A 13,491-nucleotide genomic window follows, 5' to 3' on the forward strand; every position below is an offset into this window, starting at 1 on the left:
CCACACACTAAGAACAAATGTACTACAGTCCTAGATCCTTGTTCACTTTTTTTTTTTTGGAGAGATTTTCGCTATAGGGTGCGTGCGCTCGCCAGACAGACAGAGAGAGAGACATAGAGACAGAAAGCGAGAAATCACCCCCCAGGGGGGATGGTCACGCCGCAATCCCTTCTCCTCCATTCTCCTCTCGGGATCTTGGGCACGCACGCACATGCGCCCGGCGTGAGTTTTAAGCCACCGGGTCTGGGACGCGAACCGCGGTCGACTACGTGGGAGTCCAGCGACATAGCCATTACGCTAACTGCTGGTTCCCGATCCTTGTTCACTTTTGAAAACCCTTTATCCCAGACTGTCTACACCACAGCATTTTCCTTGGTTTAGTCTCTATTTCATTTTGCCAACTAAATGTTCTCAGCATATCTAGCTTTCATCCCTGCCTATTCTTTGCACAAATGAGATCATGAATGGCAGCCATGGTGACAGTACGTAGATAGTTCAGTTTTAGAAATTTTGAGTTTCTTGAATGCAGTATTTACACAGTTGCCCACTTACTCTGCCCTCTGTAGCAACCCAAAAATTCTTGGTTGATGCTTGTCTACAAGCATATTGGTCGGTGTCCCCAAGGTCCCATCTTGCATTTAAACTTTACAAGGCCCATGGAGTTACTTTAATCTGATGCAGTCCACCTCTTCAGTGGCAGGCATTCCCACCGTTTTGAGATCAAGGTCTGCGCTGGACTTGCTCCCGTTGAAAGAAGTCTTCCATTGGAGCACCACCATCTTCTTGAAGTACTTGATAGTGTTGTTCTTGACGGTCACAAAGCACAGGGTATTGATCATGCTGTTGCTCATGGCGATACACTCGACGACATAGAAGGCGGTCAAGTAGTGCTTCTCCTTCACGAACACGGTGGGGAAGAAGTCACGCACGATGGTGAAGCCATAGAAGGGCACCCAGCACAGCACGTAGGCAGTCAGGATGCACATGAGCACCAGGACCGTCTTCCGGCGACAACGCAGCCGCTTCCGGATCTGCTCGGTCTGGAACCCAGGAACCGCCTTGAACCAGAGCTCCCGGGAGATCCTGGCATAGCAGAGGGTCATGGTGACCACAGGGCCCACAAACTCGATGCCGAAGATGAAAAGGAAGTAGGACTTGTAGTAGACCTGCTGGTCCACTGGCCAGATCTGGCCACAGAAGATCTTCTCCTGGCTCTTGACAATAATGAGGACCGTTTCGGTTGTGAAATAGGCGGAAGGGATGGCGATGAGGATGGACACCGTCCACACCAAGGCGATCAGGCCAGTAGCTGTTTGGAACTTCATCCTTGGTCTCAGCGGGTGGACAATGGCCAGATACCTTGGGCGAGAACACAAATGAAAGTCAGTCACTGTAAGGAAGAAGGACTAGATGATAATACTATTTCTGTAACATGATGAAGACCAATCAAATGATATGTGGGCTCCTCCTGGACAGGCAGACCTGAATGCAAACCTAGCTCCACCTCTCACTAGTTGTGCAGCCTCAGACAAGTTTTGTTTAATCTGTCTGAACTTCAGTTTCCTTATCTGCAAAAGTTTTGTTTGTTTGATTTTAAAGATTAAATGTGAAAAAGTATGCACTAATCCTGGCACAGTTGTAAACCTAGCATATACTTAAAAATGGTAACAATTATTGTTAAATGCAGTAATACTTCCATTTGCTTTCTAGATTGGCACTATACCTTGTCCTCCCTGCTACCAGGCTAGTCATCCTAATTAACTTACATTAGTCTTAAGCTAAAAATATTTAATAATTCTGAAATGCTAGGAGAATTGGCCCTTTCCAATGAAAGTAGGAGCTAAGTTTTTTCTTCATTCCACATTTTATTTTTTTGCAGAGTTTTTTGCTATAGGGCACGTGTGCTTGCCAGAAAGATAGAGAAAGATAGAGACAGAAAGTGAGAAATCACCCCCCAGGAGAGAAGGCCACACCTCAATCTCCTCTCCTCCATTCTCCTCTCAAGATCTTGGGCACACACGCCCATGTGGCTGGCATGAGTTTAAGCCACCAGGTCCGGGACTTGAACCGTGGTCGACTACATGGGAGTCCAGCAACATAGCCATTTTGCCAACTGCTGGTCCTATTCATTCCACATTTTTAAAGTGATTGCTTTGCATGTAAAGGTGAAGGGAAAGCATGTGGCCATTTCTCTCATTATTCAGGCAGAAAAATGAGGGCTGGTGAGAGATGAGTGACATTCTCAAGATCGTATACCACAGGACCCTTGACAGAAAATATTTAACCCTACCTCATAGGAGTGATGTGAAAATCGATTGAGAATATATGTGAATGTGCTTTTTTACCCACAAAGCAGCAGACAGTAAAAGATACTGCTTTTGTTCTTCCCAATGAAAACCACACTGCTGTTGCCCCAGTGGTCTAGGAGCATGCTTTCTGGGGGATGTGAGTCATTTGTGCGGTATGACCGCCTCCTTTGCAGAGAGAGTACACATACTTATGTAGAAAGCCCTAGTTTCCTGGAAGACTTACTGTGTCTGGCAGGGGATAGAAGCTGGAGAAGGAGAAAGATGGGAAGTGAAGTGGGAGGGAGTGATGGACTAATCAACACTGGAAATAAACACATTTTCATTTGTCCACAGCTCACCCCAGGTAGTGCAAACTGATTATTTCCTTTGAAACCAATCTCTTTAAGATCTTCTTTCTTAGGATTTGGATTTGGAGGGACCAACAGTTAGCATAATGGCTATGTCGCTGGACTCCCATGTGGTTGACCGCGGTTCACATCCCAGACCCGGTGGCTTAAAACTCACACCAGGCATGTGTGTGTGTGCATACCCAAGATCCCGAGAGGAGAATGGAGGAGAAGGGATTGTGGCGTGACCATCCCCCCCGGAGGGTGATTTCTCGCTTTCGGTCTCTCTGTCTCTGTCTTTCTGGCAAGTACACATGCCCTATAGCAAAAACCTCTCCCAAAAAAAAGGATTTGGATTTGGAAAGAGGTTCTTTTTTTCTTTCTTTCTTTTTATTTTTGTTCCTCTCCCATAACAAAGGCAGCCAAATGCATTGAATGACATTGAGAGAGATCACTGGAGAAATGCCTACCCTCTTTTAGCTCCCAGAAGATATTAGATGAAGTTGGGTGGTTAAGTCCATCTTCTGGACACTCAGCTGGTTGCCATGCTTGGCCACCAGCAACTGTCCCTGGCAGACTAGCAATCTCCCAGTGCTAGAGGGTAAGGTGGGAATGTCTGCAGGGCTCTGCCAGGGCTATCGCCACTGCAGGTGCACCGAGCCCTTTCCAGAGACCACGGTTCTCTGGATGCAACAAATGCATCAAATATGCTGACTCATAGTGAAAACTAAGAGTTTAGTGCTTTTGCTCTCCCTGGCTCACTGCCCCCAGCTCACCATGTTTGGATGATAACTCTGTCAAAGAAAATGTTTATATTCATGTCTGTTCACCACACAAATTTTTCACTGTATACAGTCAGCCTTCTGTATCTGTGGGCTCCCAATCCGTGATTCAACCGCAAATCAAATACATTGGAGGCCCAGCCCTGGTGGTGCAGTGGCAGCACAATGCTCTGTGATGCTGAAAGCCACATGGAAGACTGGGGCTCAGTCCCCGGGTCGACCTGTACCTGCCAGGTGTCGGCGTGCACCCGTGATTCTGGTTGACTGAGAAGCTAGGGGAAGGATCCCACCGTGGGATCATGTTGAGGATGCTTCTCTCTCACACACACACAAAATAAACAACTAAAATAATACTCAGGAGTGGAAGATAGACCGTGACACAGCAGTAAAAATGCAGTGGTGTGTGAGGCTGACCCACACTGGAAGAGCTCAAGTTCATGTCCAGAGACCTTCCTGAGTATGCCAGGCACACACATGCCCATGATCTGGAGATGGCTAAAGCTGGGGGTGGATTGTGGTGCCCAGGCTCTGTTGGGAATACTCACTCTGTGTGTCTCTCTTCTCTGTCTTTGTCTCTCTCTTTCATGGAAGAAATAAAATTTCTTCAGAAAGAAATTAAATAACAATACAACAATTAAAAATAATACCAATAAGGGGTCAGGAGGTGTCGTGGTGGTTGAAGTGCAGGATCCCACATGGCTGACTCCACAGTTTGAGTCCTAGACCCAGTGACTTGAAAATCACTCCAGGCACATGTGTATGCATGCCCAAAATGCCAAGAAGAGAATGGAGAAGGGATTGCATGCAGCATGACCATCTCTCCTGAGGGATAAGGGATGATTTCTCACTTTCTCTCACGTACCCTGTGGCAAAAGTCTAAAAAAATTTCAAATATAAATAAGAAACTTAATACAGTATAACAACTGCTTGCATTGTATTAGGTATTAGATGTAACCTAGAAATGATTTAAAGTATACAGGAGGATATGTGTAGGTTATATGCAAACATTACACCATTTTATGTAAGAGACTTATGCATCCATGGATTGGGGTATCATGGGGGGTCCTGGAACCAATCCTCCGTGGGCACCAACTGTAAAAGTCTATTTCTTCTTGTCCCAGTAGCAACCTCCTAAGTCTCTATCACGTTTCAAGCTCAGAGTGTGTTTTCAATGAACACTTAGGAAAAGAACACTGATTTAAAACCCATGAGACCAAGAATCTGATCCCAACTTTGCCACAAGTTTGCTATGGAAATTTGAGCCTTATAAATTCAAATTCAATTCTCTCTTCTGTAAAATGGGAATCTCTCCTGGATACTATGAGGCTCCAATAACACACTATATACAAACAACAAATTATTGATGTAAAAAAACTATAGTACCTTACAATGCTTCCCCGCCCCCAGAGCTATTGTGTATACACAACAATTTTTCTTTACCTTTTTTTGGCAAATACTGCATTTGCAAGTCTTCTATAACTTTCTGTTTTATTGGATCCAGCTCTTTACATCACAGATAATCTTCAGAGTAATCTGTGGCTACCCATCAGATAGTTATTTCATCCTGGCTGTCTCTGACATCACCCTAACTCTACTTCCAGGGTTGGTGCCATGAGCTGTGCAAGAGACCATGCTGATACATTTACCAACAGGCAAACTGCAGAAATGTGTTGAAGATTTCTATCGGCTGTGGCTATGCCAGGATCAGAAATTCAGAACTCTAGAAGTAGCGATACTTGCTTATGTTTATAAAGAAGTTTACCATTTATGGAGTATTTTTAAATCTGCCTTTTTAATGAGATAATCTCAACCCTATGAGGTAGGTAAGAGAGCGAAGATTCTCATTTTACAGATGAGTAAACTGAGGCTTGGCAAAGTTAAATAACCTGCCAAAGCCACATAGCTAGAAACTGACAGAACCAGGACTCAGATCCATATCTTGCTGCAAATCCAGTGGCCTTTCCCATGGGCCTTGGCCTCTCCCTTTTCAGCAAGAACAAGCAAGTCCCATCTTCCCGCCTTCCTGGCATCCTAACAGCCTTTCTGTTTACTCTCCATCGTAGTTGGTTCTACATATTGATGTTCCAAGAAAGGGTCAGACCATTGACAGCTCCTTTTCTCTGCTTATGAGTCTGCCTTGGCCTTGCCCTGAGTGTCACCACTACAGTAGCCTGGGTCCAGATCCATCCAGAGCCAACAGTTCTCAGAGAACAAGTAACAAAAACTGTTGAACACAGAAATGTTCACGTAGTAATCGTGTGATGATAGTGGGCTAGGTGATTAAGCAAAGGACCTTTGGGACCCCTCTGTCCATATCCCCAGATCTAATCATGTTGATGGTAATCCCAGAAGCTGTAAGGCCAGTCATGGGATAGAGAATGCTGAGACTCACCAATGAGTTCACTGGGGCAAATTTGTGCTTTCTGAGTGGGGAAAGGTTACTCGAGCCTTCACTGGTCTCATCAAGACAGAAGAGGAGAGGCTTCAGATGAGTACACAGACTGATCCATAGCCTCAGGAAGGGAGGCTCTTCCAGAACCCCAACTGCTATGGGATCCTAGAGACACACCTCAACAACAGGATGGGTATCTCCACATCAAAGAGGAAGCCCAGATGTAGGAAAACCAAGTTCTCTCATGATCTTTTTCAGCTCCCTTCTGGCATCAGGTCTTTCTAGGCCTGGATTTGAGATTTTCTGTAATATAACCCTGTCGTTTCTGATCTGTACTCTCATGGTCCTTGGCCTGCCTGACATACTTCCACAAGGCACTTCACACTCACTTCTAGGCTTGGGCAAACACTGGTTTACCCTCTTGGAAATCTTTCCTCTCCTTAGCTAGTCTTTATTTGTTGAAGGCCAGTTAAGCCTCCTCTGACTTCTCTAAGTTCTCTAAGTTTCATGTAAATGTTATCCTTACCTATTCTTCAGCTGTTCCGTGAGTGTTAGTTCTCCCCTATACCTGTGTTAGTTCTCCTCTTCCTGTACCCACTCTATGATAAGCTCCCTGAGATTGGTGATCACATTTTACTTCTTTTATAAACGTTTGCTGTCTGTGAATTCTGAGCACCTAATAGAATTTTCATAAAACTTCACCCTAATGAGTGAATAGAAATATAAAAAGTTGAGATGACAGTTTTAAAAAGGTTGCAATCATTTTTTGAAAAATAGCACATAAATATATTTCATTAGCATGAGGCTAGGAGGCAGTCTGGGGCTAGAAAATAAAAGATTGGAAGAGCAGGCCAAGGGGTCTGCGCTATGCTTTCTAGGCAACGGAGCTAGAGATCTTTTAAGCAAAAGAGAAAACCTGGGTACAAGACAGAAGATTAATTCTGCAGCAGCCTTGCTTATTTCCTTTGGGCTGCAGGGGCCTTCTCTGTTCTTAGAACCCATCAGGTTTGTTCCAAACCTATTAAGTCCTCAGGGCCTTTGCAATTTAATTCCCTTTGTCTGGAATGCTTTCTCCTGGTCTTCACAAAGTAGGCTTTTTCCACCCCCAGAGGTTGGTTCAGATATCTCCTCTGAAATACCTCTCTTGACTACACATCTAGAGATTCCACTATTCCACTCTCAGCGTGTGTGTGTGTGTGTGTGTGTGTGTGTGTGTGTGTGTTTGATTTAGCTCAGTGTATTTTTCACTTCTGAAATAACCTTTCTTTCTTCTGTTTGCCTGACTCCCTTCATCTTTTGGGTATAAGCTCCATGAGGCAAGGAGATTTTTGTCATACTTGGTTTCATACCCCCAGTACTTGGAAGAGAATCTGTAAATTATGTCATAGTCACTCTATAAAAGTGCATATTTGACTGAATGCATGGATGAATGAATGAGGATGAACTTGAATGAATGCACAACTTGAGAATGGACCATGGGGGAAGTTGGGTTGGCAGAGGGGCAGTCAGGAGACACTGAAAGCATGAAAAGCAAGAGCAAACTCTGATCATCCAGCTCTGAGTGAACAAGGTGGGGGCAGGGATGAGTACTGTCAGGACCTGGAAATTGAATGAATGCTGGAGAAGGGGAGAGAGCTACCTGGACAAAGGGGGCTTTCTAGTTCACACACCCAGGAAAACAATGGAACTAATAATAGAAACAGAGAAATCCAAGTAGGTAAAAGATGAATAATTCTGTTCTGCTCTTTCTTAGAAACACTGTGTTGTTGTTATTTTTCAAATCACATCATAAAAGCAATTATTTCAGGGCCAGCAGATGGCAAGGTGGTTAAGGATGTGGATCCCATAGCCAGCTCTACAGTTTAAGTCTCAGACCCGGTGGCTTAAAAAACACACTGGCACATGTGCATGCATGCCCAAAATCCCAAGGGGGAGAATGGAAGAGAAGGGATTTTGGTGTGGCCACCCCCCTGGGAGGTACTTTCTCACTTTCCCTCTCTCTTGTCTCTGGCAAGCACATGTGTCTTATGGAGAAAATCTTTAAAAAATAATAATAATAATTTTGATGAAAACAGAGATGCTAGTGGACCAGAAACCTTCCTTAGTTTACCTGGGTTTATTGTTGTTGTAGTCATTTTTCTTCGAAGATTAATTTAAGAATTACAAAATTATTATATCTACTGTGTGCTCAGTGCTTATTCTGTTCTGAACACTGTTACATGTATATGTATTATTTCATTTCATCCTCAAAACAATCCAGTACATTCAATTTTCTTACTATCACATATGATAGATGAAAAAAGTGAGGCAGAGAGACATATGTAGGTTCACCGAATAATATTATTTGACTGACTTAAGGCCCCATGCCTAACAGGTGGTTCAGCAAGAACTTAAACTCGGGCAGAGTAACTCCCAACACTCCGACAGAAATTTTATTAAACAAAAGCAAAGGCATTTTTATAACTGTATGCATTCTAGCAAAATAAAAATTGGTTGCCCAAATCAAACTTGGAAATCACTGAGCAAATCCTAAAGAATACATGAGAACAGACAAAAGTCAGTGATTCCTAACCACACAATTGAAATGAGTGACAATACACACAATATTTTGAAGCAAAGATCACACACATTGAAAAAAAGAACCTCCTGCATTGGATGAGCCAGTTTGTCAGCCAAGGCCACTGGATGGCCCAAGACGAGCACACAGTGTCTCCTCAGTGTCTGGGTACAAGTTTCCAATCACGGCTCCGCTCTAAACAGTAGCAATCCCCATGATACTAAGCAGTCCCCCAGTTCATCTCTTATTGTATCTAATTTGTGTGGTGTAAACTCATACTCAAGAGAAATGCCTGCAGCATTTTAGACAAGCTAAGTTTTGTGTGAAAGTAGGAGGTGAGTTCGAAGGGGTTCGGTAGATCGATTGACACAGATATTGCCTCTTACAGGTTCAAAATAACCTGATGCCTTTTAGTTTACCTTAGCTTTCTTCCAGCTTGAAGCTGTTCTTTCCTGTAGTTGTTACCCCTTTCAACAAGGAGGTCCCTACATGAAAAATGGGTTTTACCCAAGGAACATGGCCCCAGTCGATAGCAGAGACCTTTCTACATCACTTTTTGGTTTTTTGTTTTGTTTTGTTTTGTTTTAGACAAGGTCTTGCTGTGTTGCCTTGGCTGTCTTCGAACTTGAGATCCTCCTGCCTCTGCCTCCTGAGTCAGTGGGATTACAGGTGTGCACTACCTCACCCAGCTATCTACTCCACCTTTGGTGGCCGAGAACACCGTCCAGAAAAACGATGTCTTGCTAACATGAAGCTTCAGGACATGACCCTGTATGCTTTGTCCTGTTCATGAGCTAAGATGATGGCAGTCTCTATTTCAGAAGAGATGTCAGAGACAAAGTCTCTGGAACTCTCTCTTGGTAGCTCTGAAGGGAACTTAGGAGGCAAATACTCCACCTGATTTTGCTTCTTCTCTTGGTTTACCCGAGGTCCTTGCCTAGGTGGACAGAATGCCGTGGGGCTCCATGACTCATGTGGTCCTTGGCCAAGTAGCCGTCTGCAAGGATGGCGCTCCCAAGCACCTTCTATCAGTGACAGACCAAAAGCTGTTTAAGCTGCTAACTCCTTGACTTACTTCCTTGGAGAAAAGAAGAGGCAGCTCTATCCCTCAGGGGTAGTAGCGCCTTTTCCCCAGGAGCAGTCCTTTTCCAGGTTATCCTACCCCCCGTGGCCCTGCCAGTGGCTTTAGAACATATACTCTATTACCTGTGCTCCTCTTCAGAACACTGCCTAGGGTGCCCTGACTGCAAGGACCAAGTCAAACCTTTCCCCCCAGAGCCCTGAGGCCATGGGACAGAAACAGCATGTGTGCTCCAACATCTCTAGGTTAAAGGAAACAGACAAGTTGTTCGGATCCAAGCTCACTAAGGCCTGGTTTGCCCCTCAGGGAAAGTGTCTGTAGACCGTAACAAGGTAATTTGTAATGAGAACCCAACTGTGCAAAGACTTCCCCTAGGGAACAAAGACCACCCTGGCCCATTAGCTCATACTAAATGTAAGTTCATACTAAATGAAAAGACTAATATAAAAAGATTAGCAGAAGGTGCCTAGTGATTTTATTTACCATCCCTAGAAACAGATCTGCTGCACTGTTGCAGGCAAAGGGAGGAAGAGGTGCAAAGGACTATCACAACAATAGCCACAACAAAGTTAGAGGTAAGCATCTCCCCCCCACCCCCGTTTTCCAGAGGAGGAAGAGGTGCAAAGGACTATCACAACAATAGCCACAACAAAGTTAGAGGTAAGCATCTCCACCCCCCCCATTTTCCAGAACAAACCCCTCTATCTTATTTTAAAAATCAACAGGTGTGGGAAATTCTGTTTTAACAGCAGAATCTTGATGAGATAGAAAACTCCCTCAAGATTTTCAGGTTGACTCAAATGGTAAATGCCTGCAACTTGAACTCGTTCCTCAAGACTTCCTCTTAGTGTCTCCTCTAGACCCTCAAACAGGTACAATATCAAAGAGCAAGTCCATAGAGGAGGACCAAAGGCCCTCCTACTTCTCAACTGTAGGGGGCGCTATGGCCCCCTGGCTGACCGTAGCTAAAGAGCTAGAACTACTCACTGCCTGATCAGTTTTGGGGCACACTTTTGAGTCCTTCCTGCAACCCCGTCTCTGAAGAATACAGCTACCTCTCATCATCTGCAACTGCAATGAAGGAAGGGGCCATGGCAATGCCTTTGCTGCCCCTGCTACCCTTGTGCTCACCTGTCAATGGCGATGGCCAGCAGGGCATTTGTGGAGACATAGAGAGACACGGTGCGCAGGTAGTTGACGGAGGCACACAGGACATGACCGTGCTCCCAGGAGAGTTGGCGCACCACGTAGTAGTCCATCTCAAAGGGGCAGCAGACAATGGCCACTAGGAAGTCAGAGACAGCCAGGTTGGCAATAAGCAGGTTGGTGAGGTTGCGCAGCTTCTTGTAGCGGACCAGGGCAGCAATAAAAATGAAGTTGCCGATGCCACAGACCAGCATGATGCCCACCAGGGCCATGCCAATGACAATCTTGGCAGCAAAGAAAGTCTGGGAATTGGTGACATCCTCCTCATCATCCAAGGGCATATCATAGTCTCCATAGCTGAAGTTGAAAGGGAGGGAGGCAGCTTGGTCTTCGTGGAGATCAAGCATAGAAAGGAAGTTGGTGGAGGTGTTGGTGGCATTCTCATCCATGACCCTCATGGTGATCGCCATCTGGCCAGGAAGTGCTGTGGGTGAACCTGCTGGAATCCTCTGAGTGATGTCTGCAAGGCTGATGTCTCCCCTTTCTGCTGACACTCAGCTCTCCCTTAATGTGTCTGTGCCCTTGCTAGCGTCTTTGGGGTGCATTATCTGAGCTCCATTCGAAACCTTTGAAAGACATAAACAGTAGGCCAAATATCAACATGAACCTGGCCAAAATTAAAATCATCCTGTACCTAAGCAGACCCATCAACCACCTGATGAGAAGGAAGGTGGGGTGCTGAAGTAGAAATCAAGAATGAATGAGAGAACACAGATAAATGCAAACCACACACCCACTTAGGAAAGGCTGGATCGCCATAGGGACAAAGCGGGCCCTGGTTCAGGTTATGTCTGTTCCACTGAAAACTCGGAAACGATGCACTTTTTCTCAAGGACCAAAGTTGGAAGTATGGGAAGGCTGCGAAGAACAGAAGTAACCTGGTCAAATTCCATTCTCTGACTGGACAGCCTTGTCCTTATGGGATTGTCTCGTTGGGTAATAACAATAGCCCCTTTCCAGGGGGTTAATAGAAATGACTCTGACTGGCATTGAAGCCTTTGAGACAACTGCTGTCTGCTCTTCCTGAGCTGGCCTTCAGGCAAAGTATGGCTCTAAAATCAGAGTCAGTCTAGCAGTCCCCACCCCATTCTTTGCAGGGCTTCAAAATCCCCTGTGACCCTAATAGCCAGCACAGCACTTACCAAGACCCGTCCCCGCGCAGAGGCTGTGGTGCTAGTCACAGTTTCTCTAAGTGGGCTGGAAAGGAGACTGTAGTGAAATGCTTCCTTGGCTGGCTGTGTGTCCTGAGGCAAACAGCTTAAACACGCAGGGTTTCAACTGTCTTCCAGGCAGGGGATCAATAAATCAGTAAAGCACAACGCTCCCTAGAGAGGGAGGGTGTTACACCCCAGAACTGCAAAGAATAACTTTTGGTACTCAGGCCTCCTCTGTCATCCGCACGGAAGGAGAGGGAAACCTTGCGACAAAGACCCCACCACACCACAGGATGGGGCTGGGAGGAGAGAGGAAGGTGTGTCAGCACCACTAGGGACAGAGGGACACCTGACTCCCCAGTTCCCTGCCCCTATGCAGTCCCCTGCAGAGCCAAAAGCAACCACCAGGAGCTGGGATATAAGAGGGGTGCTGGGTTCTAGAGAGCATCTTGAAAGGCAGAAGAGAAGTGAAGAATGGCACACCTGAGGTTTCTGGGCAAGGAAGACATGGGGAAAGCCCCCAGGAAGGCCTGCTGCCCACAGTCCTCAAAGGCTGCCATCTGGAGCCTGTCTTCCAGGGCCAGGGCTAAAGTCCCTCTGCGTCCCATGAAGCTCACCCCAATCTTTTCTCTCATCCTAACGCTAAGTCCTCCTTGGCTCAGGCCCTGTCCTCTGCCTCTGTCAGGGATGAGGAGCAGAAGCCAGAGCTGGAAAACCAGCGGGATCAGCTTTGGAGGCCCTGCTGTACTCTGCAGTCCTCCGGGGCGGCTCACTCCTTGCAGGCTGTGCATGTCTCAGGGGCAAATGCCACCTTTGGAGGGGACCCCCACAGCCATGCTACCCTGAAGGCTCAAAGTCGGATTTTAAAAGCTAAGAATAACAAACTTCTGAGGGCGTGGGCCTTAGGAGACAGGATTTAGGAAGAAACTGTCTTGCAGTCTTTCCTCCTTTATTCCCACTTCCCCGGGAGAAGCCCCACTCCTAGTTCTCTTTGAAGCCCCTCCGGAGAGACCTCTCGCTCCCAACTTTCTCCTCGCAGCCTGGGCAGTTCTGCCTGAGGACAGATGGAGGGGAGTCTGGCTCTCCTGAAGAAATGCACAAGAGCCGAGTTTCTTGAAAAGCCCCCTCCCCACTCAAAAGCCTCCGCAGCCCCCCGGCCGCCTGTGCGCGCGGGTCCCCAGCATCTCCCCGGGAGCGCGCTCGAGTACCTGCGGCATCCCGGCGCCCAGCGAGTGCGGCGCAGGGTTCTTTATTCTGGGGTGGCGACAATAGACGCTGCTCCCGGAGACCGGCAGGAAGGGGACAGAGCCCTTCTCTCTTTCTCCTGTTCTTGGGGCTCTTTCCCGGCTCCACTCGGAGTTGCGTTTGCGCCTCGGCTGCAGTTCCAGAGAGCCTGGGCTCCGCCACCTCTGGCCCGGGCCCGCCCCTTGCCCGCTGCCCCGCCCCCGGTGGCCGCGGGACGCTCCGGGTCGGGGGAGGCGTGTTCGGTCCCGGTCCGCAAGGCTCCAGGCGGCGCTAGTGTCAGGTTCGAAGCCGGTGCACAGACGGGGCGGGGGTCTTCGGGCACGCGTGCGGCTGAAAAGCCGGGGTCCGCCCGGAGGCGGAGTGTGGGTGGCTGCGAGGGGCAGGCGGGGTGCGCCTTCCTGCGAGGACGAGGGCGCCCGCGCTCTGGGCAGGGCTCCCC

At 47.1% G+C, this 13,491-nt stretch overlaps 1 protein-coding gene across 1 annotated transcript; it reads right to left on the reverse strand.

Moving 5' to 3' along the window:
- Positions 1-257: 257 nt before the first annotated feature.
- On the reverse strand, positions 258-13,465 carry PROKR1 (prokineticin receptor 1). Its single transcript, XM_006151294.3, has 3 exons — positions 13,016-13,465; positions 10,579-11,219; positions 258-1,359 (listed from the first exon to the last, which is right to left on the reverse strand). The coding sequence occupies exons 2-3, from the start codon at positions 11,061-11,063 to the stop codon at positions 663-665; spliced, it is 1,182 nt and encodes a 393-aa protein (XP_006151356.1). The 5' UTR covers positions 11,064-11,219; positions 13,016-13,465; the 3' UTR covers positions 258-662.
- Positions 13,466-13,491: the final 26 nt, after the last annotated feature.

This window comes from Tupaia chinensis, unplaced genomic scaffold (assembly GCF_000334495.1).
Source record: "Tupaia chinensis unplaced genomic scaffold, TupChi_1.0 Scaffold000316_1, whole genome shotgun sequence".
In the NCBI taxonomy this organism is placed as follows: domain Eukaryota; kingdom Metazoa; phylum Chordata; class Mammalia; order Scandentia; family Tupaiidae; genus Tupaia; species Tupaia belangeri.